The sequence below is a fragment of the Pyrus communis genome, chromosome 12 (genome assembly GCF_963583255.1).
Source record: "Pyrus communis chromosome 12, drPyrComm1.1, whole genome shotgun sequence".
Classification (NCBI taxonomy): domain Eukaryota; kingdom Viridiplantae; phylum Streptophyta; class Magnoliopsida; order Rosales; family Rosaceae; genus Pyrus; species Pyrus communis.
Genome location: NC_084814.1, coordinates 25,734,976 through 25,762,597, shown reverse-complemented (window position 1 = coordinate 25,762,597; position 27,622 = coordinate 25,734,976). Strand labels below are relative to the sequence as shown.

Sequence of the window (27,622 nt, the reverse complement as noted above, 5' to 3'; positions counted from 1 at the left end):
GTTTTCTGTATTTTTTTTTTTTTTCAATTTGATATATGTTAGAGGATACAAAACTAAAAAAGTGGTAGTCATAGTTATTGTGTATTACTAATTGCAATAATATTCTCACGCTGATATGTTAACGGCGTGCGTAATAGGGTAGATGTTATCACAAGTGGTCGTCATAGTTATTTTCTAATACTAATTAAATCAACATATTCAATTTCTAAAAAACTGGTTAACAGACGACATTTAGATCAAAATCCTATTTCCTTTTCGTCTTAAATCTTGGCACAAATCTAAGCTATGAGTCCCCTTATAACAATCCAATGAAAAAGCAAGGTCAAAAAAATAATTTTTGTTTTTTTAATAATTTTTGGAAGCTGAACTACCTTTTGGTTAGAAAAAAAATTTCATTGAAATTTTATCACAAAAAATTAATATTGAGCTGTAATATGTAAAATTCTATTCTTCAACAGTTACGGACAACATGGGCGGTTGTGTAAATAAGCCAAACAAATAGTACCACATTGGCAACCACTGTGTTTTTTATACACTGTAATTGCAAATATCTAACACACAGAGAGGAGAGAGGAAAAGAGAAAGAGAGAAGGGGATGGAAGGAGATCATGATCCGAACACAAACGATGTATACAGAGAGTGCTTGAGAAACCATGCAGCCAGCCTCGGCAGCTACGCTACAGATGGCTGCGGCGAGTTCACACTTGACCACGCATCCCCAGGCGGCTTACAATGCGCCGCTTGTGGATGCCACCGCAACTTCCACCGCAGAGTCACTTACGCAGCCACGTCATCTCAAGCTGTAGGAGGCGGTGGATCAGGTCATCTGCAACACCATGTCATCATGAGCTGCAGCAGCCGAGGTCGAGATCCCGCCGAAAATATCATAACAACACAAGACCAACTCATTGACTACAATGCCGGCGGAGGTGGGTCGCCGGACAGCGGAGAGAGGATGAGCAGCGAGAAGAAGCGGTTCAGGACGAAGTTCACGGCGGAGCAGAAGGAAAAGATGCTGGCGTTTGCTGAGAAGTTGGGGTGGAAGCTGCTGAGAAAAGATCTAGAGGATGAGATAGAGACGTTCTGCAGGAGTGTAGGGGTAAGCAGACAGGTGTTCAAAGTGTGGATGCATAACCACAAAAACCTTTCATCTTCTTCTACTTCTGCATCTACTGGCAATGCATCTTCTCTCACATCCCAGTAGTACCACCTCTCAACCCTGTAGGCACTAATTAGTCCTCCTCTTAATCCCCATTGCTTGAATTATAGCTTTAGCCTTTTATTTTCTTTCCTTTTTGTTATTTGGAAGTGTTTGGCCTTCATCTCATTTTGTTTTCCTCCTTTTCTTACTTATTTGCACATTGAAACCAACCGTACGCATTTCATAATGAAGGTAAACTTCGGTAGGGCTAATTAGGTCAGTTTTCACACCAATTGAGACCAAAATACAAGAGATTTTATGTTTATTTAAGAGATGCCCCACATGTAAACTAGTCCAGAAAAAATAAGTGTGAATCCCTTATTCCACGACTAATCGGAAAGCCCTTATTCCCCAACGAAGCGGAATCAAAAGATTGAAAAATGCGTCAACAAAGACGAAACAATTAACATTACCGCAAAAAGAACCCTAGCCACTTCCCCTTTTCTCTCTCGCATAGAACCCCCTAAAACCCCGCTCTCTTTGCCGCCGACTCCTTTTGGTTCGGGTGGGCAGCAACCTCCTTGCTCTTCCTCCTTTTGGTTCGGGTGTCTTACCCTTCCGTTGCCTATGGTTGTCAGATAGTGAGGTCACGACTTTTATTTTCAGCGTTCTTCGACGTTTTCCGGTGTTTTTCATCATATTTTGCCCTTTGTCAACCCTAATCCCCATCTTACAACCACCCTCCTTCAACTCCAATGCCCATCCTCCTCTTTATCACATTCCATCCCTTCCTCAACCTTTGCTTAAAGCCAATTGTGTCACTTGTTTTGGCCTTCAGATCTGTATCCCTTCACGGCTTCGCACACAACTGGTATGCTAAAAAATCGAGGTCAAGCATGCTGCGACTTTGCCCAAATCGAGGGTGTTTTAGATGCCCCCTCAGCCCCATCCCCTTCCTTTTTTAAATTTTTTTATAAAAATCTGGTGCCTCTTCTCCGGTGCGGCAATTTTGGTGACAAAATTTGGTTGGGATACTTCTTTGTTGCGGGTTGAAATGTTCAATGTTGCGATACCTTTCTCGAATTCAACGAATCTTAAAGTGGTTCCTCTCGTGGCTATTGGCGAAGTGGTTGCGACGGTAGCATCATTCTACCTGATACGGTTTAGGGTTATGATTTTTCTTTTCATTTATATTTTTGTCTAATTGTTGAATGGGCTTCTTGGGTTGTCCCCTAATTTTATTAAGTTGATTGTTGTAACTTGCATTGGGTTGTGTTTCCATTTAATAAAATTCTATATTTTTCTCAAGGAAAAAAAAAATATTGAAACGTATTAGTAGCATTTAGGTCTTGTGGGAATAAGTGAGGAGGGCCATCGAACTCCCTTCAGCCTTGCAAATGCACATATATAGTTTCTTCAAAGAAGAGATTCTTACAGTCTAATGATATTCCTTTTCACTTATAATTGAATGGTATTAGGTTCGATTATCGCCAAAGACGAATTTATACAGTCTAATGATATTCCTTTTCACTTATAACTGAATGGTATTAGGTTCGATTATCGCCAAAGACGAATTTAACCACATTATTGCTATCACATTGTAAGGGTAAGCTCATTTCCTCCCCTTTAGTATTGATAATATCGTTTGTTGAAGAAAAAAAAAAAACAAGAGATCACGTAGACTAATAGAGGAAGCTTATTGCAGTGGTAAGGAGCTCTATTAGTTTCAAGAATAATGTTATGGGAGGAAATTTGTACCAAATTTGGGACGGAAATTGTGTTGGTATATTCTTATCCTCTTTTTTTTTTTTTTTTTTTTTTTTTTTACAAGACGATATATATTTTAAATAAATTTTAATTTGTGAATCATGTGCACTACCTATATGATTAAAAGTCGTAATCCACATCACGTCAATAACTTTAGATTACTATTATTTCGAGCATGTTAGATGACTTATTCATGAAATATTGTCCCCGGCCCCCTACCCCTTTTAGCTAGCTTCAAGGCTTTAGAAAAAGTTAAATGAATATATCTTCCTTTCAAGAATCTAATCAAGATATCTTCAACTATTTCATGATTAATAGCTTTTGCAAAAAATCAGTTCCGAATCAAAACAAAACAAAAACATGACATTCACTTAACTTTTAATGATGGATTATCTAGCCATATTAGACTAATCGTCCGACTAATCATTTTCATTTGTTGTTTTTGTGGAGACGCAACATATAGTTCTGCCGACAGACACACACATACTGTATATCGCTCGACCTCTCCATTGCAACCAATCATGAAGACACCCTCGTGTCTTGTCTAAATCAAATTTACTCGCCTGCCAGGGCATCTAGTGAAAGTTAAAACTTATCATGGGGAATTGCGTAACTTCGTCCTCGTGATGATTTGCAATTCCCTCAACTTCGTGCACTTTACGTGAGAATAATAGAGATCGATCTGGCTAGCAAGTGTGGAATATGTATAATTATCTCACGTCCGAATGCATGTTAAGGGTATATCAAGTGGTAGTTCTCTCTGAAGTACACCGATACTTTTCGATATAAAACTTTTCAGTTGAGTAGGTCTATGAGCATTAATTACACTTTGTATGCACTTATGTGGTGAAATTGGAATGAGGATGATTTTCGGAATCCTTTAATCGTGTTTGTTCATTGTAAATTGTGCGTTCAGTTTTCGTCATGTACTATTTGTGTATAATTTTAAATAAAAAATTTAAAACAATTTATGACCGCATAATGTACAATGAATGGACACGATTAAAAGATCCTCATTCGTGAAATTGGGGAAAACATAGGTGCAATCGAAGAAGAGTTAAGAGAATGCGGACCTCAAAAAGTGGTATTAGAGCCAATGGTGGGGCTTGAGACATCATCATAGTTGGAGGTGTTGCGCATATAGAAAGATGACGGCTCAATTGGCCGGTAGATAGAGGTGGTGAAACTGAAGACAACATATGTGCAATAGGTGCAATTTAGAAGAGTATGAAAAATGTGGGTCTCAACAAGTGGTATTAGGCCATCTCCAATGGTTTTGGCTAAATGTAGCTCCGGTGACATTTTTGAGCTCTTTTAAATATTAGTTTTTTTAATGAAAATGTTATATTTTTCCACCTCCACGGTACAGGGCTATATGCAAGTGTTTTATTGTTATTTTGATTAAACCTTACATCTAATGCATTAATCGTTACATGATGGTACTTAAAATAAGAAACAAATGAGAGCACACTTTGTTCGTCACCAATAGCCTCGGCAGGAGCAGGATCCCTTCTTGAAATGATGAAATCGACTTGAGTCTCTCAATATGATTTCATGCTCAACAATCATGGAGATGTAGGTAATGGCATTGTGGCAATCACCGCAGACGCGTAAGTTCTTGGTGATCCGGATAGGTTGGCCTGCCGGCGTAGTTAGGATTGCGTAGGCCAGAGCCAACTTCTCGCTATGCTCGAAAAGAAGGTCTCCTTTCTCCTCATCATCGACGTCGTGAAGCGCAAAGCTTGTCTCGGGAACGTATCCCATGTCTTTGATGCGTTTGATCAATTCTGCAAGTTTCTCATATATTTCTTGAGACATTGGATGAGTCCTATCGCCCACAAAGAATGTTGCGTTGCCTTTCTTACCTTGCACCCAACTGCATCCGGGCCTCTTCTTGATGCCAGTATTTCTCATTAACGATCGGATTCTGGCCACGTCTTTCCAACGTCTGGCATTGGCGTATATGTTCGAAAGCAATGTATATGATCCATCATTCTCTGACTCAATCTCTGATAACCGCTGTGCAGCATATTCACCTAGTTCAACATTTCCATGCGTCCTGCACGCACTGAGCAAGGCCACCCATACAATTGGGGTTGGTTGCATAGGCATGTCTTTGATCATCTTCAACGCGTCGTCCAAACGGCCAGCACGACCCAAGAGGTCAACCATACAAGCATAGTGTTCAGCCCCAGGAAAAATCCCAAAATCCTGGCTCATGCTGTTGAAGTACCTTGTTCCTTCATCGACCATTCCAGAATGGCTGCAAGCATACAGGACAACAACAAAAGTTACACCATCAGGCACCAGCCCCACACTCATCATCCCACCAAAAACTTGCAGGGCTTCTTCACCACGACCGTGCATTCCATAGCCCGTCATGAGTGAAGTCCAAGAAACAGCATTTCTTTGTTGCATGTAATCAAACACAACTCTAGCAGCATCAATGTCTCCAGATTTTGAATACATATCAACAAGGCAATTGGCCACAAACAGCTTCCCAGAATCACACTGATTGCGTACTATAAAAGCATGAATTTGTTTACCCGACCTCAGTGCCCCCAGGCGAGCACAGGCCATCAGGGCACAAGATATAGTAAAAGCATTTGGTTTTAGAGGGCAATCCTTTCTCAGCATCTGATAGAATAGTTCTAATGCCTCATTAGCTTCCCCATGCTGTGCATACCCACCGATCATCACAGTCCAAGTCGCCACATTCCTTGTCTTTGGTTCAATATTATCAAACATCATTCGAGCAACTTTGGGACTCTTGCATTTGGTATACATGTCAATCAGACCATTAATTACCATCATATCATTTCCAGGGTCATTTCCTTCTAAATCCAGGATCCATTTTATTGCATAACAATGGGTTTCCTTTCCTTGAATCAATGCTCCAGCAGAGGCACACCCTGAAAGAAGAGACACAAGAGTAACAATGTTTGGCTCGGAGCTACAAGCCTGCATTTGCCGAAAAACATCCAGCGCTTCATAACCATGCCCCCTCTGAGCATACCCTGCAATCACAGCACTCCAAGTGACAACATTCAACTCAATATTTTCCTCCCCCATCTTCTCAAACAAACCAATGGCATCCTCATATTTACCAATCTGAGAATACCCGGTAACCATTGCATTCCATGAAACAACATCCTTTACCTTCATCCTATCAAATACCTTGCGTGCCTCTTCCATCATCTCACACTTAGCATACATATCAACCACGGCATTACCCACAAAAACATCTTCAAATAAACCATTTCTAATAGCATAACCATGAATCTGCTTACCCCACATCGGCTTACCATCCGAAGCACAAGCAGGAAGAACATTAACTATACTAACAGCATCTGGGCGCACACTAAAATCACCCATCATCCGATCAAACATTTTAAGCACATTACTCGAATCCCCACTTTGAACATAAGCCGCCACAATCGAATTCCACGACACAGCGTCCCCAATCCCCCTTTCAGACAATTCATCGAACACCTTACGGGCATCGTCCAATGCACCGCAGCGGCCATACATAGCAACCAACGCATTGCAAACAAACACATTTGACTCAAACCCATTTGCGAACACAGAGGCATGAACCGACGATCCTCGCCAGAAGGACCGAAGCTCGCCACAAGCCTTGAGAACAAAGGGGTAAGTATAATGGTCAGGCCGCCACCCAAGCATTTGCATCCGATGGTAGAGATTAAGCACGTCATGAAGTAACCCAGAACCCACGGCGGTCCGTATAAGCACATTCCACCAGAAAACAGTCCACGGGCACGGCACAAGGCGTTGGAGCAACCCCAGGGCTTGTGAGGGAGCATTGCAGGCGACGTAGGCGGCAATGAGGTCGGTGGCGGCGTGTGCGAGGCCGCCTTGGACCAGGATACGCTGGTGGAGGAGCTTGGCTTCCCGTAGAGACTTGCATTGTTTTAAAAGTGCAGCCGCAGTGGAGAAGAAGGCTCTGTTGGTGAAGGCTTTAGAGAGGGGTTTTAGAGGCAGTGAGACGCAGAGCATGCTAGAGGGATTTCACTGCATTTTCGGGGTTTTAGCCTTTACTAATCGGAGTTCGTTTTGTTTGGGTGCGGGTTGCCGGGTTTGGACTTTAATTGGACCTAACAACAAGAAATAAACAAGTTTGGGGCCGCCCTAATCGTGTTCGTGTCATAATTATGTTGAGCCGTTTAATACGGTTAATATACCACTTGTGTTTTTTATTAACTCATATAATATGAAAATTACATAACATGTTTTAGTACGTTTATGTAATCGTCTAACGCATTATCTTATGTATCAGCATTTTAATTGGACGTTAAATAACAAGACGAAGCATTACAAGATTTCAATGTGCCGAGTTTTCTTCTAGAAGAGAACTTTTATTATGACGAGAATACTATTGTAACCGTATATCAAGGTAATAGCATAATTTGCTAGCGATATTACCACTATGCCATTCAAGTGTAGGTAAATGTCTGTCGTCAAAGAGAGATTTTTCAAAATGACTTGTCACACTGAAACGTGAAGTAACTAACGGTAACCTCATACTTTTATTTGAAAGAGTTTCTCGTTAAAGATTGAATTAATTCCAACAGATGAGAATTCCAGCTTGTTGAGAAAGTCCAAAGGCAAACATATTAATATGACTGATTCTACAACAATACAAACCACAAGCGTTCATAGCCCTAACCCTTTTTAGAATCCAAACACTACAAATTACAATTCACTTCACTTGTTAAGCATCATCCTCACAAACTCCTCATAGTTCACCTGGCCATCGCCATCTTCGTCCGCTTCACAGATCATTTCATTCACTTCTTCATCCGTCAGTTTCTCACCGAGATTCGCCATTACATGTCGAAGCTGCACAATTAGGCAGATTGTCCCTATAAGTTTTCCACTACACACATTCTTCCATACATGATCAAAGAAACAGCAAATTATGATCTTTACCTCAGCAGCAGAAATGAAGCCATTCTGGTCCTTGTCAAAGACCTTGAAAGCTTCTTTGAGTTCCTCATCGGAATCAGTATCCTGCAGAAGTTTTAATTCAACAAACTTTGCGTGTAAGTTCGCACATCCAAACCACAGACAGAAGAGCATACCAAAATTTAATCAAACGAACCAAAACATAACGATACTAACGCTTCCAATTCTTTGATTATTGACACCGATTCCTACTCACGGTCAAGACTCATGAAGCACTTGCACAGTTGCATTTGCTCTTTAGTTATAATTAGAAGCAAGATTAGCAATCATTGTACAGACTTTCTATGTGGATCAAATTAGAATAGAACAATTACACTTCAAACAACGACGGATCAGTTGGAAGGCCATTGAATGAAAGAATCACGAGAGTCCTCATTCTCCCTAAGCTCCATACGAAATTTGAACAACCTGTATTCAGTTACTGCAGCGATTTTATATAAAAATCGCAGGGTGGAAGTTATAAACAAGTACGAGTGTAGCACAAAAACGCCCATATTTCATCTGATTCGGCAAAGTACAGCAGATCACTGTCCTGAGATTCAAAATACGACACACCAGAATACAATGTGAGGAGATTATATACCTTCATCTTCCTCGCCATCAAATTCAGAAACTCGGAGAAATCGATTGTGCCATTCTGATCAGCATCAACTTCACTAATCATGTCCTGCAATTCAGCCTCAGTGGGATTCTGTCCCAAAGATCTCATCACAGTTCCCAACTCTTTGGTAGTGATGCAACCTATGTCCAAACAAAAACATGAATCAAAACTACTTCTACCTGAAAAATGGGAAGTAGCATAAATGTACTAAACAGAACCCATAAATGTCCTTTTCTTTTTAATTTTACAAGACGATATTCTAAATCAATATACTATACAGGAAGAAAGATTCGAACTTGGTGCAAGAGAACGAATATACTGCCTAAACTATACGGGAAGAAAGATTCGAACTTGGGTGCAAGAGAACGGATTTACTACATCTACAGACCCAAAACATGCTAATTCACAGATATCGACCTTTCAAGGTTCGGCATGAATCATTCAAAAACATAATCACAAGGGGTGGTTCAAAACTTGATCCATGAACTTTCTAACTACTTCTATACAAAACAAAATCAAACCCAATAATATATACATGATTTATATACATATACATATGTATATATATAGACACACATACGAGAAGGTGTAGAAATATATACCATCGCCATCTTTGTCAAAGAGGCAAAAAGCTTCCTTGAACTCGGCGATCTGCTCCTCCGTTAGCTGCTCTGCCATCTTTGGTCTCTGCTCTCAAGATTTTGGCAAAATGTGTGGACTACTTCTTGATCTCGTTGACCGATGAAATTTTCGATCAAAATGTCCCTAAAAATATGCAAGTAGGATCCATTGAGATTCAAGTCTTTGGAAAAATCATTTGTTAATTACTTGTTAGAATTTTAGGGTCTGATCCGACGGTGGAGATCGCGCATCTGCTAATTTTTGTACGGCCATGTGATTGCGATTTGCGACCCCATCGCCACTCGCTTACAACGTACCAGCGCGGATATGTGGGGGCCCACCGGTTCAGCGTGTCCGCGTCTGGTGTAAATGTAGGGACCCCATCGCCATCTTTGATTGGGCTTGTCTCCCAAAAAGCAGTTGTAAATGTAAATTTTATTAAAAGGTGCTCCCTAGAAATGGCTTGGAAGAGCTTATTGAAAAAGCATCCAACGGACCAACATACTTCTGAGAAAAGCACTTACAATTTTTTCCATTCCAACTACAACCAGAGGTGCTTGATTGTCAAAACACTGTTCTCTCTCCTCCAAAAACAATCTAAAACAAGCTTGTATTTCAGTTCGGGTTGCTTTTATGAATTTGTGCGCACATATTTATATAATTCACGAGAAACCATACAAAAGTGTAACATTTGAAACGATGGTTACAAGTATACAACGATATGCTAAAGACTGAAAGCCTGCAAATTATTCTGAATGCTATCAATAATTGAAATATACAATTTTCCGAAAGAGATCTCAAGACATTGTATGTATATATCGATGAAACTCTCTCGCTCTCTCAGCTTTACGCACAAAAAGCATAAGCGGAAAGCTCAAATTGTTAGTAGCGCAAAAAGTAACAACACAAATAATGAGCTGTTGGGTTGTATCTGCAAGTTGAAAAAATTGGCAGACATGTAGCTAGAGATAATGCATTGCCCGTCTATGGAGGAGTCTGGTTTTTGTACTTGACAGCTAAGGCTGCTGCTCTGTACCACGACGCTGCAGCCATCGCACCTGGGTCTGGAACTGAAGCAAGTACATCTCCGGAGATATAACTTGAACGACCAGCCTGCATAAAACATCACGGCAGAATCAGATCCCCATAAATACAAAATGGCCGCGGAGGATATGACATCTAATTAGGATTCTGAAGGGGACAAAAAGAAGGTAGAAACGAATTAGTTGGACACCTGTGCCTCCATGTTCTTAGTCGACTCAGCTCCATCTAATGCCGCTTCAGATGAGAGTAAAAAAGCAGTCACAGGATCATCACCAGCTTTTAACCTCTGTTTTCAAAACAGATATACCGTAAGCATGAAATTTATGAGCCCACTATAACAAAGGAGAAAAAGAAACTCATAATTATCTGACCTCCTGAAGAACCGTAGATGCTGGAATAAGGGCATCTAACATTGTCCGATAACCAGCACTAGCCCCACCATATTTACTGACTGCAGCAATGGAAGCTTCAAGTGCTTCAGCCCAATTTTTTGACGTGACAACTGATTGGGTGCTTGATTTCAATCGAGTGTAGGCTGCCTTACAAAATATAACATACCTGTTTCAAGAATATAGATGTAAAATATCATGTCTGGCTAAATGCAGCAAAAAATTTCTTCAAAAATTCTGTCAAACTTTATTGAAGAAAAGGGGAAGTTGAATACAGGATCCCACTTGTGCCCCCCATTGCTCTTCTGATAGATGATCCAATTTCGTTCACTGTTTCAGTTGCATCATTCAGAGGATAACTGCAAGACGGTAATATATATAAGACCACTAATAAAAACTTGGTCGGGAACCATAAGAAAGAAGACTGAATATCAAACGCACTTTTTCATGTCTTCCAAAACTGTTGTTGCACCTATATACATCTGCAATAGGAAACATCAGATTTAACACGTTAAATGATATGAGCAGGAAATGACGAGATTTAGGAGAGGTACCAGATTTAGCACACATCATATCATCAAAATAGGGATCAAGGCTAGGACTTACTGTTGACCCACAGTCACCATCACCTACTTTGCCATCCCATTCGTTCAAATTGTCCTTAAGTTTTTTAATTGCATTTGCAGCTGCTTCAACGGCCAGCTCAAGAATCTGGCCTTGTTCATTAAGCTGTGCCGGCCGACCTAATGGCTATTGAAATCATACAAAGTCAAACAATACCATTACATGCCAGCCTAACTGTACAAACAAAGGTTTGAACATACCTCATCAGAATTCATTGAATGAGATGGAGGTAATGGAACAGGAATCTTTGCTGGTGGGTGATTGCCTGCAAGGGATAACCACTGAGCTCAACAAAATATTTAGTTTTTGATAAGTATATGTGTTATAAAAGAAAGTATGTATTAAATGTATTTTAGTACAGAAGAAGTACGACTTATTCATGACCCCAATGTCATAAGACTTTCATTAAAGCAATTTCTATTCACGAAGAAATACAAAGACAAGAAGATACATTCAAGCACCAGAAACAAATACCATCAACACCAACAGGCCAATATGGCGCCTTTGTTGCAGCATCCAGACGTTGCAAAATAGTTTGATCAGCCTTCATGACAGAAATCGAAAAACCTGAAGAAACATAATGCTAAGAATGTGTACATTATTAATATAACTAACACTCTTGTCATATGGCAGAGGACAAACCTGCCATATCAAGAGAAGTCATAAATGATCCAGTATACACTCTATACACATTATTAATATAACTAACACTCTTGTCATGTGGCAGAGGACAAACCTGCCATATCAAGAGAAGTCATAAATGATCCAGTATACACTCTATCCACTGCCAATCCATGTTCCAGCTGCAACTTAGGTACTGCTTTACCAGATGCAATCATCAGCTCCATCCCAGGAGTTGCACCTAACCTGCCATAAGGGAAAATAAACACAAGATTACAAATATTTTCTCTTGCACATGATAAAAGTCCCCATAATTGAAATTTTCATCTAATAAATAAAGTAAAAGCTCCAACGTACCCATTGACCATAAGCACCACTCTACAACCCCGAGTAATCGGAACATAATTAGTTTCCTGCAAAGATTAGAAATTAAATATTTTAGAAATTTGGAGCTTGATTCAATAGGTTGTAGGGAAAAAACACTAAACGTAACCTAGTTAAAAAGTAGGTCATCATAAGCATTGGGAAAAAGCTACGTTCATAATAAGAAAGTATAAGGCTATACTGGAGACAATATCTGCTTAAGAACGTGAGAAACGATAACATCCACCGGTTGAAGATCAGCTACAGCAGCACCGGGCTCTCCATGCTGTAAAAGTAATCAAGTTGTAGTCACTTTGTCAAAGTATTTAAGAAGAAAATATAAGTACCAAGCCATATGTGCAAAGAGCTGGAAATTACATAAAAAAAATAAAAAAAATCAAATGAGGATATGGTTGGAAGAATTTGAGCAGATAATGAGTTCCAATTTATGGTAAGCAAACCAGAAATAGAGTTGATGTTTTAACGTGATTAGAAAACTAGATCTTAATCTCTTGATTTATAATCAAGGTCGCTTATTAAAAGTAACTTACAATTCCAAGACCAAGTTCCATCTTTCCTGGACCCAAACGGTCTGGTGTGACCCGACCAGGCAATGTGCAAATAGATAGTGCAACACCCATTGTTCCAACCATTTCAGACGCTCGTCTTGCTTCTGCAGCAACATCAGCTAGTGAAAGGCCAGCAGCAGCAGCAGCTCCAGCAATCTATTTCACACAGGCATCACAGATTTCAATTAACCATTTCGCCAAAATAATGAAATACTGATATTATTAACAGTTGATACCATGGACCTGGTTCTAATTGGGATGTGAAGACATGGGTGAAAAGGCTTCCAACCCTTCATACACAAAACACCCTATTTCTAACATCCTTCACAATAAGCTTGCATGCATACATGAAATGAAAAATATCTAACACAAAGACAACGTTTAACTGTCTGCATAAAATAGTTAAAGACAACATTCCAAATGGAAAGTCTTGAGACAAAAACGAAGAGAGAGGAAGAGAACCTTATGAACAAGAATGGTCCCGGCCAAACCCCTTCGACCAGCTATTCCTCGAGGTGGCGGTAATGCACAATCATCTCCAACAATTACAGTCTGCACCATAAAACGGCAGTCCCATTGTTTTCATTTAAACTAACAATGCTTCAGAGGGTTTGAACTGAAAATATAAAAGGAAATCTGCAAATTAATGCATACCTCTACTTCGTAACCTTCTGATTTTGCTTGCTCTGCAGCTAAACCAAAATTTAAACGGTCCCCAGTATAATTCTGTCAACAACCAGATAGCAACATCTATACATCAGGGCTAACATATATTTATGAAAGGAAAAGAAAAGGCCAAATTCAGAAACCACTGCTTTCCATCTTATATTTATGAAGCTGGGAAGCAATTCCAGAATTTAATATGAATTAAGGTGCAAATTTCCTTTTTTTATTATTATTATATTTTGTTTGTACTTTTTACCAGCAATGGTCTTTCAGAATGCTCCAAAACTTATGCCACAGCTATCATTTAGCATCCCGACCATACAGAGAATAACCCAACAAAGAAACTTCAAGAAAAAGTAGAAATTATACCTTGACAATCAGAAGACAACCTGAAGGACCAGTCACAGCTCGGATGCCCTAAAGTACAATTATATCATATCAGAATCTCCTCATGTAACAATAGTACATAAATCAATAGGGTTTGGTTCCCTTGCAATTAAAGCTATAAATTGCAGGAGACCATACTGCTAGAATGGAATCAACTTGTGGTGAGGCAAAAACATCCCCACATATAGCCGCAGTTAGCATTCCATCCCCCACAAATCCAGCGTGTGCAGGCTCATGCCCACTTCCACCTCCTGTATCATCAAGGTATTTAAATTAGAAAGCCTCTCTCTGTTAAATAGTTTACAATTCCGTTTCATTCTAATTCCAAAGTCTATAATTGGCATCCACTCGGTCGATGGATTCTAATGATAACTAGAATCTACTTCATCTATCATCAACGCACCTATTGGTTAGACTATTTTTTAAGTAATACACTTCAGATTATCTACTTCAGCAATGTACTTTTTTACTTGGTTTTCCCAGGCAGGTTTGACACAATGTAGTTAAAGAACTATTGATTGGACTATTTAACAAGTTAACCCTTTATTGATTGCCCCACATTCAATCACACAACTACTAGGTGAATCTCCGCCTATAAACTCCACGATGTCACACAGTCCGATGCTGATATAATTTTTTTTCTATTTTCAAGTGAAAACACTCTTCGAAATTCTAATACATTAAACAAAGTCCGACGCTACCATAAAAAATTTCTATTTTGAAGTAAAAACACTCTTCTAATTCTAATCCAGTAAACATAGTCCAACGCCAATATAAATTTTTTCTATTTTGAAGTGAAAACACTCTTGTAAATTCTAATACAGTATACAAATGCAATGCAGGCTTTCATAGGAATCAATTAAAAAAGTAATTGCCGGGTATCGAACCTGATATAATCGCAACTTTGTCATACGTCCCACCGGAAACATCAGCACGCAACACAACCTTCACCTGCAATCCCCATTTACGAAAGTCCGAAAATCAAATAAATTAAGTTTACACATAAAGCTACGGCATTGACAAATTAACACAGACGAACAGAGCAGAAGGAAACAAAAAGGACCTGAGGGAAACCATCCAAGTACTGCAGCCCAGGATACGTTTCGACAAGCCCTTCGATGAACTCAGTCACCACATCTGCAACCACCAATACGAAAAATTCACAACTCTCTCAGTGAAAGAAAATCAATTTCTCTTGGCGTTTCATCTGATTTAACTCGGAAAATACTAAAAATTATAAAAATAAAAATTAATTCAGCGACAATCACAAGGAAGAGCAGAGAATGATCGGAGAAGCAAATGCAAGAGTGAGGGGGAGGAATTGGCGCACCGTTGGGGTCGTTGATGAGCTTCTTGCCGTGAAAAGCCATCGCGATGAATTGACGGAGGAGGATGAAACCCTAGCTATGTATCAGTGGTTTGCATGAACCGGAGCGAGAGAGAGAGTTGGTGGTATTGGTGGAGTGGGGCTCTCGATATCTGTGTGCTGGGAATATCGATGGATATATATCTACTCTGTGTGTGCGATGAGAGAGAGAGAGAGCGAGAGAGAGAGAGAGAGACAGAGAGACAGATCTTTTGCTTTTGAGAAAGTAGAGTGGGGCGTGCGGCTTGATGGCTGGCTTTGCTTGTCCGGAGCAGGAAATTTTGTTGCTTTGTTTTTAACATTTTGCCCTTCCTTCTTTCCGATAATTACCTCTCTGCCACTCAAAGTTCTATCCACTTTAGCATTATTCTCTGAATTTTTTGATCCACTTCCAATTTGTTCTTTCCGTCTTTTTGGTTTTTGAGCTTTTGTTACGATAATTATCTTGTTTTCAGTTTGTTTTTTAAATTAAAATTTGAAAATTTATACGATAACTCAGTTGTTTAAAATTTGAAAACTTAAAAGTGAAAATTCAATTTACAAGTGATCTTTTATTACAGTGATGGAAACATATTAAGTTCTTATATAAGGATTTGAATTCAAATTTTATCGGTGACTTTAAAAGCTCGAGGAATTAGTTTTCAGTTTTGAATTTTTAGTTTTCATTTTATAAACGGAAAAAACATCAAACAAAGTGAAATAGAGCCTCGGCTTAAACATTTGCAACAATTTCAAAAGTTTATACTATACGAAGTTGACAAAAAACCCTGAATTTGACATAATAACTAACGATGGTTGGGCACTAACAGAAATTAAAGTTTTCAAAGTCTTGAATTAAATTGAATTGTAAGCTACTAAAGATAGTCAAGTTGTGACAACGAATTGAATGATGAATATGAATAGACTAGCTCGAATATAAATCAAGAACTGTTGCTAAACTTTTCCTTTTTTATTTCTCTCCTCCTAATTATCTATTTAGGATGGTAATTGTCAAAATAATTAACAAATACTTATTGATCAAAGTTCTCAACTTTTTTTTTATGATAAAAAAGTTTTCAACTTGAGAATTGATATCCAACAAAAATAAACTTGAAATTTAATCGGAAAAAAAATATTTAAAGCTTTACTTATCACTTAAATAAATAAAAGAAAAGAAAAAAGTTCGCACCTTGGTTTGCAGAATCCCGAACTGAGAGTGAAGAGTGATGATTGGAGCGCCAATGGAGACGAAGGGGCTCAATGCTAACAGAGAAAGCAAGGCCAATCCGAGCCGCAAAGAGGTAAGATCGCACTTTTTCCCTACAGTTTCAAGCAATCGCAACCGTTAATTGTACAATTTAATTCTGGATTTCCAGATAATCGAGAAGAAGAAGGCCATGGATGCACTGTTAAGAGCAGCTTCTGCTGAAAAGGACCAACTTTCTGCTTTCCCTGCCTTTCGCCGTTACCAAACAAACGGTACTCTCAATCTCACATCTTATCTGACATGCCACTTTTTTTCACAATTCGTTTGGAGATTTTGTTAATTTGCTGCAGTACCTCACGTTTTTATGGGAATTGAAACCGAATTCTGTTGCAAATTCATTTTTTTTATACGTTTGGAAGCATTTCCTTTTCGGGTTTTTCAGGTTTTGTATGAAAGTGATGAGATTGTGGTCGTCTCAGTGTAGATGGTTAGGAAGTTTCTTGGTGATAATGCAGTCAGTCTTGCTTGGTTTTCGAGTTCAAATACCTCGAAATTTTATTTGGCAGACGAAAATTCGTGTAATGCTTAATGATAAATTGGATGTTTAGGGCTATCTGCATTTTTGGAATCAGGACGCGGGGACAAGCTTTCGTCTTCTGTTAAGCATTACATTCAAAATCTCCTTAAGGTATTTGAAGTAGTCTGTCTGTTGTTCTTTCGTAACTCCACCAAATTATGCGATGAGCAAGTGCTCTAGTTTGATTTATTTACTCTTTTCGGGCAAAAGTTATTCAAGTTTTGGGAAATGATTAGGCCAATATGGAGGGGCTGTATGGATCTGAGTGGCTGGTGGAAGAGAGGGTGAAGCACAGGGAGATGGTTGCACCTGAAGCACGTTATATATTTGTACGTGAGGCTTCAAATGTAGGTGCTAGTGAAATGTTAACAATGTTGGAGCAAGAAAGTACCTCAGCTAGTTGTGTGGAGAAGAGGGGGCCCATGGTTGGGTTTGTACATTTTCGATTTGTCATAGAGGAAGAATTGCCTGTACTTTATGTGTATGAATTGCAACTCAAGCCTCGCGTACAAGGGAAGGGTCTGGGAAAGTTCCTAATGCAACTAATTGAGCTAATTGCTCGCAAGGTGCTGATTCTGTCCCATCTCCCATTTTAATCATGTATTTAAAAGCTAGATGGAAAGAGAATGTCTGATGGCTTGATAATATGATTCTTAAAACAACTTATGTGCATTCCATGTTTATTGTTCTTATTGTCATCTCAGCAATTAATCTAGCATTTTCCATCTTTGTAGAACCACATGGGTGCTGTCGTTCTAACTGTTCATAAATCAAACTCGGTAGCCATGAATTTCTATTTAAGTAAGATGAGGTAAACTTTTTGCTTGTGTATATTACTCAAAGGACTTAAAACAATGAAATCTGTAAAAGAGTTTTTCATCCATGATGTGTAAGAGTTCTAGTTTTCTAGAGCGACGCTGCTATAAAAGGAAAAGATTTATTTTTTTCCTTCATGCTTACCAGCTCTTGCATTTGGAAGAACTGCAGTGCCCTTTACTTTTCTTTTCTATGTAGTGTTAGTAATAAGAGTTATTTTAATAGCAGTATTGCCAATAATCTGTGGATCCTAGGAGGGATGTTTTTAAGATGCATATGTTATTCATTTTGATGCAACTATAAAGTAACCGCTGCACAAGGCCACATGATTGACTGGTTTGCTGAAAAACAGACAGACAATTGAAGCTATAAAAACTGTTTTATGTTGTTGAAAACAGCAAGTTTTTGCTTCATTTTTTCATTTTTAAAGTTTAGTTCGTTACGAGATTATGGTGCTTTGTCCCACAAAATTTATAATGATGCCTTTTTTATCAAATGATCAGATTTCTTTTGCTTTCAACAGATACATTATATCAACTATATCACCATCACGAGTTGATCCATTGGTAAGGGATTATTAAAGAACTACCTACAGTGGCTGAAAAATGGAGAAGACCTGCACCATTTTTTTTCACTTTATTTTCTTAACGAGTTTATTGTTTGTACAGATATGGATTGAGAAGAGTTATGAAATTATTTGCAAAGCGTTCAGTAATGAGGCTAAAGCTATCTTGGAGGTATGTGTCTGTTTCAACCAGGTCAGAATAGGCTTGATTTGTAATGGGATACAAGCATTTTCAAAGATATCCTGTTTTAAGCAATAATACTCTGGATTGGATCTTATTCCTGTTGTCTTTGGTGTCCGTTTGCAGGATGGGTTTTGTACTTTGTTTCGTATATACATACGCACTGTCATTCATCTTTTTTTCCTTCTTCATTTGTGATTATGAATATCAGGAACCACTTGAGGAGGTTCATCTGGTTTAACAAGGTGGTAAACTCGACGCTCTTCACCAAAGGGCAGAATCCAGCTATTGAGGTACTGGAGTGGATAATACAGTTCCAGCAGAATGCATTAATTATAGTAATTTAGTTGCTGCAATATGTTCAGGATTATTAATCTTGAACTCACAGAATCACTAGCAGTCTAGCATAACTTTTCTCTCTTCTGTACAAAACCACCTGCAATTGCACAATGTAGAAAGAAATTATTACGTTTGGTTCTTCTGATCACAGCGTAGTAATTGCATTTCGTGCTCACCAATTGAAGCTATTTGCAATTAGCTAAGTTTGCCACATAACGGTTGTTTTATGTACAAACAGCGTTATTTTTCTGTGTTCATGCTTCTTCATTCGCTAAGTTTGCTATTAGTGTCGATGCACATTGAGATGAAAACCTGCGGGGTTCGTTTTGTTGAGACTCAAATGTCGGCTAAATAGCATCAATATATGCTACTCATTTGATACTATTATGTATAAGAGGGCATAAACCGCAATTAGCTACGTATTTCCTTTAAATAGACAACGAGTTTCACTGTAATGGCAGCTTGAGAAATGAGAATTTTATTACTTTCCTTTCATTTGCTTTGATTTTGTTTTAGTTTCGAATCTTCTTGTGATCAAAGCAGAGTGATAGCAGTTTATGCTTAATAATGGAAAGCTTGATCTCCGTTTACGTGAATATTTTGTCACAGAAACATTCATCGAAATCGTTTGCCAAGCAAATATATCTGTCTGACAAAAAGCTATGAAGTCCTTCAGGAGCTCTCAACACCTCAATTTCTGCCATAAAAATTGCCCGGATGGGTCTGTGGTCTGATAGTCTTGATTCTACTCTTTCGTACTGGTTTTGCTCGAGTCCTTTCCCGAACCATAGTATTCGATCACACCTACAAAACCCTCCTTTAATTAGTACATTAATCTGGTTTTGCAGTATGTTATCACTAACAAGCAGTTATGAAGCTTAATTACCACGCCGGAGCACGCCTTTTTTTGTGTTTTCTCTTGTGATCACGGCCGAAGTACAGTCCCGAATTCGGGTAATATTTGTAGCTAGGAGCGAAGTTTATTTCTCCTTCATGCCAACCTTCGAATACATGTCCTTCCATGAGCTCCGTCTTAAGCTTTAAGAAAAGATAAAATCAAATCAAATCACTCTTTTGTTCATAAAATATTAAACTAGCAACTAACTCAACACACATGAAATACTCATGAAACATATACAATGCCACCATTGCATTTCATGTTAATATCACAACGTCATGCGAAAGTCTCTTTCTACATAACATGGTGTTATTGGTCCAAAACGCCTGTACAAGTTTCATGTAAATTAACTCTTCTCACACAGAAACTAAATCTCTTTAATTACACAAGTGAAATGTAAATTAAGTACTTGATCATATTCCAACAAAAGCTTCCACTTTTGCTTCTCCACAAGATCCTGCGTTGTGGCGTCAGGCAGGTAGATTCTGTAGTTTAAGTCTCCAAGCCAAATCACCCTACTGCATATGTATAAGCATATATATTACTTAGTACTCATTAGTTTCAAAAGCAAAAATTAAATTCAGAAAGAGTACCAAACTAGTTTAGGGGATGCTGCATAATATGCACATATACTTACTCGTGATCAAGAATTTTTGTGGTCAAATTAGTGAAGGATCCAGGAGGAAAGGTTGTTCGAGACAAAATCTCAGTGACGTTTGCATTTCTTCGTCTCTTATCGCTTTTTTTTATCTCCAGAAGCTAGATGGCTACACACAAAACAGAAGCTTGTTTCATGCAACCAAAATCTCACTGACACCGAACCCTGCATGTACACGATAATGATTAATCATACAAATTGTGAAATAAAATACAATTTGAATAATTGATCTAATTCATTAATAATTAATTACGGTGAATGGATAAATGTTGTGTACCTTGTTCCCTAGGCAGCCCATGATACCACAGCCAACACATGAGACACTGAGATGTCTTATGTATTGGCAGAGATCACTTGAAATCCAAACAGATATAAATATTCCAACCATTTGCTTACTGATGATGCATCGGAAATCTACTTCTTCTTCTTCATCTTCTGTAATCTTATTCTTCTTATCGTTAAGAGCTGCTCTGATCAACGAATTCCATTTCTCACAAACCTTGCGGTTTTCAGATCTCACAACATTTCCTGCATTCAGTGGTACAATTTCTTGGAACCTGAAAGTCGTTAATTCATTGATTCAGAACTAATGATCATACTGTATGCATCAACCTGCGGTACGTGCATGGAGACATGCACGTATGATCAAATAAATACCGCACAGAAAAGGAAAGAAAATTAAGATAAATTACCCGAGGACGTAGATATTAGCTGGAGGTTTCATATTATTAGGTCGGAGCCAACCCTGCATGTCCAAATAATCTGGAGGTGAAACACCTCCAACATTCCAGGAACCCGCGAAGATCCTGATCAACATCCATGCAAATTTATGAAACTCGATAAAACTACTTCATCATCATATTTTACTGCAAATTAATATTGAATATATACATAAATATTTATGGAAATAACTAGTCAGCTAGGAAAGGTTGCACATACTGGTATGTAGTTTCAGCAGTGGAATTTTTGTTGGGGTTGGAAATCATACTTTCTTGATTTTCACTTGGTCTTTCAATAGAAGTCCTCCTCTCCATCGAATCTGCTGGATTTATATCAGCCATGAAATGGTTGCCACCCAGTGTCGGAATCTTATCCACCATAAATCTAGAGTAAATGACCTTCAAACATAATCAATTAACACACGAGTATTAATATTACCTACAGTTAAGTGATCCACACAAAATCATTAACTTATCAGGGAGAAAGTTAATGGGTTGTGGGGCCACAAAGCTTAAAATTATGCTCTCAGTCTATGGAGAAACTCTTCTATAAAAAAAATAAAAAGTCTATGGATAAACTCTAGTACTGTAGGGAAACCAGACCACGGGTTCCCTACATCATACTCACATAAAAATACCCATGGTCTACCCTCCCGATTTTTTTCATGTTGATCCGCCTCTATTTGTATCTCATTTTCCTCTCACACCACACCTATGTCCCATCATCAATGGTGGCCTCACACAGGGACCTCTTGTGAGAAATGTTAGAGAAGAGAAACACAAATAGGATCAGGTGAACAGGAAAAAATCATAGGGTTTTTTTTGTGTCTAGTGTCCACACGGACACGTGGTTTGGGTGCCGCGCACACAGTAGAATTTCTCTAGTCTATGAATATTCTCTTTATGTATAAAACGGTTGAGGAAATGGAGGTAGGAGGAACAGCTTCCACCACATGACAGTGTATCCATCCCCTTCCTCTTCCTCATTTAGAATATTGCATTTTCAAACAAGGAAACTTAATGGGATGGAGAGAAAGAATAGCAGTCTTACTTATTGGCCTTGCATGGAGTCAGCTGGGAAAGTCTGGCTCAGGATGAAGGATATTATAGGACTGATTTTACTGGGTAGTGGGAAGGGAATGCAACCCACAAACACAAACCCCTCCGGTGAAAAAAAGTGCGAAATACCATATTAATAAGGCTGTGTGACGGAGGAGATGACGCAAGTAAGAGACCATATTGTAATGGCATTAATTCATGATTAGTGGGAGGTGCGGGATTAATTAAATATTGGATTTGCTCAACAGAAAAATACCTAAACTTGTAAAACATGTGTCTCACTCTCTGTCTCATATTTATTTATTTGCACATGGTGCCGTTTTTTTTATTTGTTTTTTGCGTGTGTTTTTTTGTGTATTTTCTTTGTGTCGATAGGAGGCCTAGCTAGCTAGCTTATAGAATATATCATGATAAAGGATTAACAGTTGGTGCATGTTCTAATTTAATTGATGGTTGTTAACTTTGACTAATGAATGAAATCGCAGTAATTTCTGGTGACGTGCATGCATGGTAGTAATTAATTAATAATAGGTAATTAAACAATAGAGAGAAGGAGTGAATCAATTAGTTTTTATGTTTCATGAGTGAAACCAATTAATTAGTTGGATGACTACGATTCCATTTTAACATTATTTCTGCAACCAAAAAATATATGGAGATTGTTTAGTTATTGATATGCATTACTTTATGAGCAATTCATTATGAAAATGATAATTACATAGACGAATGATGGCATGTTTGGTACTAAACTTGAATTCAATTTTTTAGACTCAAAAACACATTTTAGGTTTTACAGCTTGAATACTTGTTTGGTGGGACTGTTTTTAAAACATAACTCAAAACTAACTTAAAAATTAGCCTACTTCTAGAAAAACACAAAAAGTGAGTTTTTAGAGTTTGTAACTCCAAACCCGCTACTTTCTCTCTCGTCTCCTCTCACTTCCAATCTTTCTAACTCTCTATCTCTATTCTATCTTTCTCTCTCCTCCCCTCCGAATCTCTCTCACTCCTCTTTCTCCCTCATCTCCATCTCCTCCCACCCTCTCCTTGGATCTCTTTGTTTGTCCAATCGGATTTAGTAGTAATTTCCAAATCCACGGGGAGTTGTTGTAGAGTATTTTTTTTCTTTTCTTTTATTTATTATAATTTAAAACAATTTTAATCTCATACCAAACAAGTTTTTGGATATTAAAGAAAATTGTTTTTAAAAGATGTTCTTAAGAAATGTTTTGCAAAATTCTGAAATCTTTTAATACAATATGAAACAGGCCTTAAACTACCTATGATTGGATCAGTTTTTATGCATATAGAATTTTTAAATGATGAAATTAAACGATCTCAATTGTGGTTAACTTAATTACATTTAAATGGACAAAAGGATCGATAGTTCTATAAAGTGAATGTATAAGTATTAGTCATATAATTATGGGTAGTACTCCTTGCACACTCATTTTACCTTTCACGCACCTTTGTTAAATTTTGTCTATTGATCTTCTTCAGTTTATTCGATCCGACGGTAAAAATTAAGAGGAGTGTGTGAAAGTAAAAAATGAGAGGTGTTATCAATTATAACCAGAACAGGGTATCTATAATGTATCTTGATGCAGAATTGAGGATTGAAGAATCCATGGACAAAAGTTAAGTTGATGAGAGAAATTAAATTCAGAGTCTCTTCACTCACACAATTTGTGATCAGACAAATCAGATTGATGCAAACGATCGAATGGGAAATGTGCATTTACATGCATGAACCAATCTAGGTCTAGCTAGTCGCATTTCGAAAATAACCCTAATCATATTATTAGATGGCGGAAAAAGGAATTGATTGGATGGACGGAAAAAGAGCTAAGAGATACATAACTACTACGCAATCAGACTAGATAGTTAATTAGTTTTTTGGTTCATCAATCAATTAATATTAAATTCAGATCAATTAATCATTGGTCAAGCTAGATAGTAGTATTAAGTTGACTCCAAATATATGTATATACACACACATTTGAGACGCGTTTTTATGGGGTTCACTTTTTAAGGTATTTCAACAATCCAACCGGATTTATTTTACATGTCGCATCTCAAAGATCGTGTCTACAAAAAATCACAAAAATCCGAAATCGTATGACTGTCAGAATAAATTTAGCGTTATTCATAGAACTGTATTTGTCAAATTTTTTTTTTTTATCATAAATGAATGTCTTAATAGCTTTGCATTTGTCTAATTTGTCTTAATAGCTTTACATTTGTCTAATTTATTGAAAGAATGATCTTATAAATGATGTACTAAAATATAGATGGTTCGAGTCGTTGAAATATAGGGATGTGATATCCACACACCCTTTTTTACTTCTCTCATACCCTTTTAATTTTCGGCCGTCGGATTAGATGAATTGAAGAAGATCAAAAGATAGAAATTAACAAGAGATGTGAAAGAAGTAAAAATAGGTATATTGATAACACATCTTGAAATATATTACGAAGTGAAAAATAATCAAAATATAAGTTAAAATTGTGTATCTTCAAATCCATATATATATATATATATATATATATATATATATACACACCCTTCCTCCTAGTGCTAGTGTACCCAATCGCTTGCCTTTTGGAGCTGAATTAGAATAAGAGTGTGTAATTTGGTACACACCACATTCGTCTACACGCGACCGTCCAACCCCATTACTATTCCTTCTTGGATCAATATTGCGTCTGTCACAAAAGGATTGGGTTGGCTTTTATCTTGGTGACAAACTAATGGGATACCAAATATGTAGGGGACGGTTGAATTTCTTCTTATCTTTTAATGTATGTATCTAATGTATTCATTTTTATTTTTATTTTTGTAAACTATTTTTAACTTTAAATTTTCTTGTTTTGGACTTCCATATAGATAATAAGTTTCATAAACGAGTATATTGTTTCTTTAAAGTGGAATTAATTTTTGCTTTTTCTTTTTCATTCACTTGGATTATTTTTAATTCATTGATTTTGTTCATATCCTTATTTTCTTTCGAAAGAAAGGAACTAGGGGTATCATAGTCGCCCGAAGGCAGTACCTGTCCATCATCCAGGTTACGCCTGAGAAGAAACATATACATATTACATAACACACCAACACGATCAAAAAATGAACCACGAGAATAAAAGGAGAAGGTCTGGAATGTTTTCGAAACTTACTTAAGTCGACATCGGTGAGAGATCGCCGGAGATGATGAACAATGACCATTGTGTAGAGAGAGGAGAAAGGGGGAGCCTGGGTCTGGTTTGGGTCATGATGGGGTGGTCTAGATGGTAGTGGGATCGCCGGAGTGTGAGCCACGGTGATGGTGAAGGTGGTGTTGTCGCCGTGTTGTGTGTGTGTGCATGAGTGTGTGTGTGTGTGTGGGGGGGGGGGCTCGAGAATGAGAAGAAAGTGCATAGAGAAAGAGCTGAGAGAATTCTAAAGAGAGTCTGTGGGGAGAGAAGGAAAATAAAGAGAGAGAGAAGGAGAACTCGGGGAGGGAGGGCACCCCATAAATGGGGAGGAGATTGACCACTTGTCAGCACCAAAGTGGTCCAAAGTGGAAATATCTCCACTTGAGAAAATTACCAAAATACCCTTATAATTACGAGTTTCATAAAATCTTTGTTCTAGCTCCAAATTCAATTCCGCTTGCACCCACGCGTTCGCAATGACGAGTACAACAAGGATATGTCAAAGAAATGAGTCTTACGTGACATGACAAGGCGGTTAACAAAGTCAACGTTTTGCCTTGAAGGGCATTTTCGTAAATTCACGTATTAAAATTGTAAAAACAGAAATATTTGGGGACGGGTTACATATGTTTCTTCTTCACTTTCCTATTTCTTCTGTTTTTGAGGTTTCTTTTAGTTTCTTAGTGGTAGTGGGTGATGGTATTCTACCTAACTAGTAGACATAGGTAATAAATACGAGAAAACTAAAGCCTTGATACATATAATTTCTAAATTCTGACACAAGGTACCACATATTGTTTGACGTAAAACAAATAGTGTTTCTATCTTCTGTGGAATCTTTTTCATGGCTTGATAGATAATATGACAAGCCAATAAATTTTTTTCATGTTTCAGAATACGATTAACCAATGTATTAACTAATCAACTACGATAAACTGGGTTAGTTCAATCTACTGCCAAAGAATTCGTCAAAGGGGTGGAACAAGTTTCCCTTTCAGAGTAACAAGAAAGAGCCTTACATGTTTATAGAAAGACATATAGCAAATTAAGCTTCAACGGTACTTGATGAATCCACCAATACTAGTCCCACCAATGTCGATAAGACCTCTACTGATTTCATTCATAAATTTATTTTCTTCCAAATGAGTTCTAGTCTCAAATAATGCTAGATCTTACAGTTCATATGTTATGCTATGAATATATCACACTAAGTTGTTATGTATGGATAATGAGATTTCATTCATACAGAGTCAATTTCAATAGACTTATTGGAGAGTCCCATTAGCATGCATTTAAATTCTGAAAAGTACATTAGTGATAGATCATATTAATTATCATAACACATGGATTAATTAAATTAGGGTTAATCTCAATGTACTACCCTAAAGTTTATTGATTTTCAACATTTGGTACATAAAGTTTTTTTAGTCCCAGGTTGGTACATAAAGTTATCATTTTAGAACACTTTCATACATTTGTTAAGGTTGTTAAATTTGCCGTTAACTAATGACATGGCATCCACGTGAATAGTGACTGAACGCCAAGTGGACATTAAAAAAATAAAATAATTAATAATTAATAAATTAATAAAAACTAAAAACATTAAATATAAAAAAAAATTGAGCGTCTTCTCCCTTACCCCTTCGGACCCACACCCTTCTTTCCTCAGCACCCACCCTTCCCCACTCCCTCTTTGACTCCACCTACTCCATGTCTCTCTCTCTCTCTCTCTCCCTCCCACATCTCTCATCCCCATCACAGCAATACCCAATCAAATTCGCAAGCCGCCGATGCCGCAGCTTCCCCACGCCCCAAGCTTCCTTCTGCAAAACCAAAATCCACAAATCATTCATAGACCCAATTCACAAAACGATTGAAAACCCACCAAAATGTACCAAAAACCCAAATGAAGCAACAGCACAAAAGCCAAGCTCACCGCAAACTGCTTGGGATCAGGCCACGCCATCTTGGTGAACTTCTTGACGGCGATCCAACGGCGGTTCTGCAGCCGGCCCTTGTAAACAAGATTAGGGCTCCGCCGGTTTCCGGGTCGGATCCGGAGGTGGGATTCGTGTGGTGGGTCGGGGTCCGGCTGTTGTGAGCTAGATGCTGGGTTTGGATTTTCTTTGGTTGTTGGTTCTCTGAAACTTTGGATTCACAGCAACCCATGACTTGGTTTTCTGTGGGGTTTGAAAATTCAGTGAGTTTTTGAGCTTCTTCGAGTCGGAAAGATGGAAGCTTTTTAGAAGACAACCATAAGCTGGTTCCTTGCTGCCTCTGCTTTGAG

General features: G+C 38.0%; 5 protein-coding genes and 1 pseudogene across 5 annotated transcripts; 2 read left to right on the top strand and 4 right to left on the bottom strand.

Annotated features, from left to right (window-relative positions):
- The first annotated feature begins 470 nt into the window (after positions 1-470).
- LOC137711488 (zinc-finger homeodomain protein 11-like) lies at positions 471-1,738 on the top strand. Its single transcript, XM_068450734.1, has one exon. It carries the CDS (start codon positions 596-598, stop codon positions 1,202-1,204), a length of 609 nt encoding a protein of 202 aa, XP_068306835.1. The 5' UTR covers positions 471-595; the 3' UTR covers positions 1,205-1,738.
- Positions 1,739-4,270: 2,532 nt separating this feature from the next.
- LOC137710258 (pentatricopeptide repeat-containing protein At5g16860) lies at positions 4,271-6,925 on the bottom strand. Its single transcript, XM_068449187.1, has one exon. The coding sequence runs from the start codon at positions 6,923-6,925 to the stop codon at positions 4,388-4,390; it is 2,538 nt and encodes an 845-aa protein (XP_068305288.1). The 3' UTR covers positions 4,271-4,387.
- A 504-nt stretch (positions 6,926-7,429) lies between these two features.
- Positions 7,430-9,302, bottom strand: LOC137711031 (calmodulin-like). The gene is made up of 4 exons (XM_068450227.1): positions 9,098-9,302; positions 8,478-8,635; positions 7,859-7,939; positions 7,430-7,768 (listed from the first exon to the last, which is right to left on the bottom strand). The coding sequence occupies exons 1-4, from the start codon at positions 9,171-9,173 to the stop codon at positions 7,634-7,636; spliced, it is 450 nt and encodes a 149-aa protein (XP_068306328.1). The 5' UTR covers positions 9,174-9,302; the 3' UTR covers positions 7,430-7,633.
- Positions 9,303-9,831: 529 nt separating this feature from the next.
- Positions 9,832-15,353, bottom strand: LOC137710360 (putative 3,4-dihydroxy-2-butanone kinase). Its single transcript, XM_068449314.1, has 19 exons — positions 15,110-15,353; positions 14,843-14,916; positions 14,667-14,730; positions 13,918-14,030; positions 13,762-13,809; positions 13,381-13,452; positions 13,189-13,278; positions 12,709-12,882; positions 12,360-12,443; positions 12,152-12,207; positions 11,910-12,040; positions 11,648-11,740; positions 11,374-11,438; positions 11,156-11,299; positions 10,991-11,031; positions 10,825-10,908; positions 10,532-10,718; positions 10,351-10,446; positions 9,832-10,229 (listed from the first exon to the last, which is right to left on the bottom strand). Exons 1-19 carry the CDS (start codon positions 15,147-15,149, stop codon positions 10,101-10,103), a joined length of 1,785 nt encoding a protein of 594 aa, XP_068305415.1. The 5' UTR covers positions 15,150-15,353; the 3' UTR covers positions 9,832-10,100.
- Positions 15,354-16,152: 799 nt separating this feature from the next.
- LOC137711181 (uncharacterized) lies at positions 16,153-19,278 on the top strand. Its single transcript, XM_068450391.1, has 8 exons — positions 16,153-16,425; positions 16,501-16,603; positions 16,940-17,019; positions 17,145-17,474; positions 17,643-17,719; positions 18,248-18,290; positions 18,393-18,461; positions 18,682-19,278. Exons 1-8 carry the CDS (start codon positions 16,351-16,353, stop codon positions 18,709-18,711), a joined length of 807 nt encoding a protein of 268 aa, XP_068306492.1. The 5' UTR covers positions 16,153-16,350; the 3' UTR covers positions 18,712-19,278.
- Positions 19,279-19,396: 118 nt separating this feature from the next.
- Positions 19,397-21,465, bottom strand: LOC137709822 (type IV inositol polyphosphate 5-phosphatase 9-like; annotated as a pseudogene).
- Between the last annotated feature and the right edge of the window lie 6,157 nt (positions 21,466-27,622).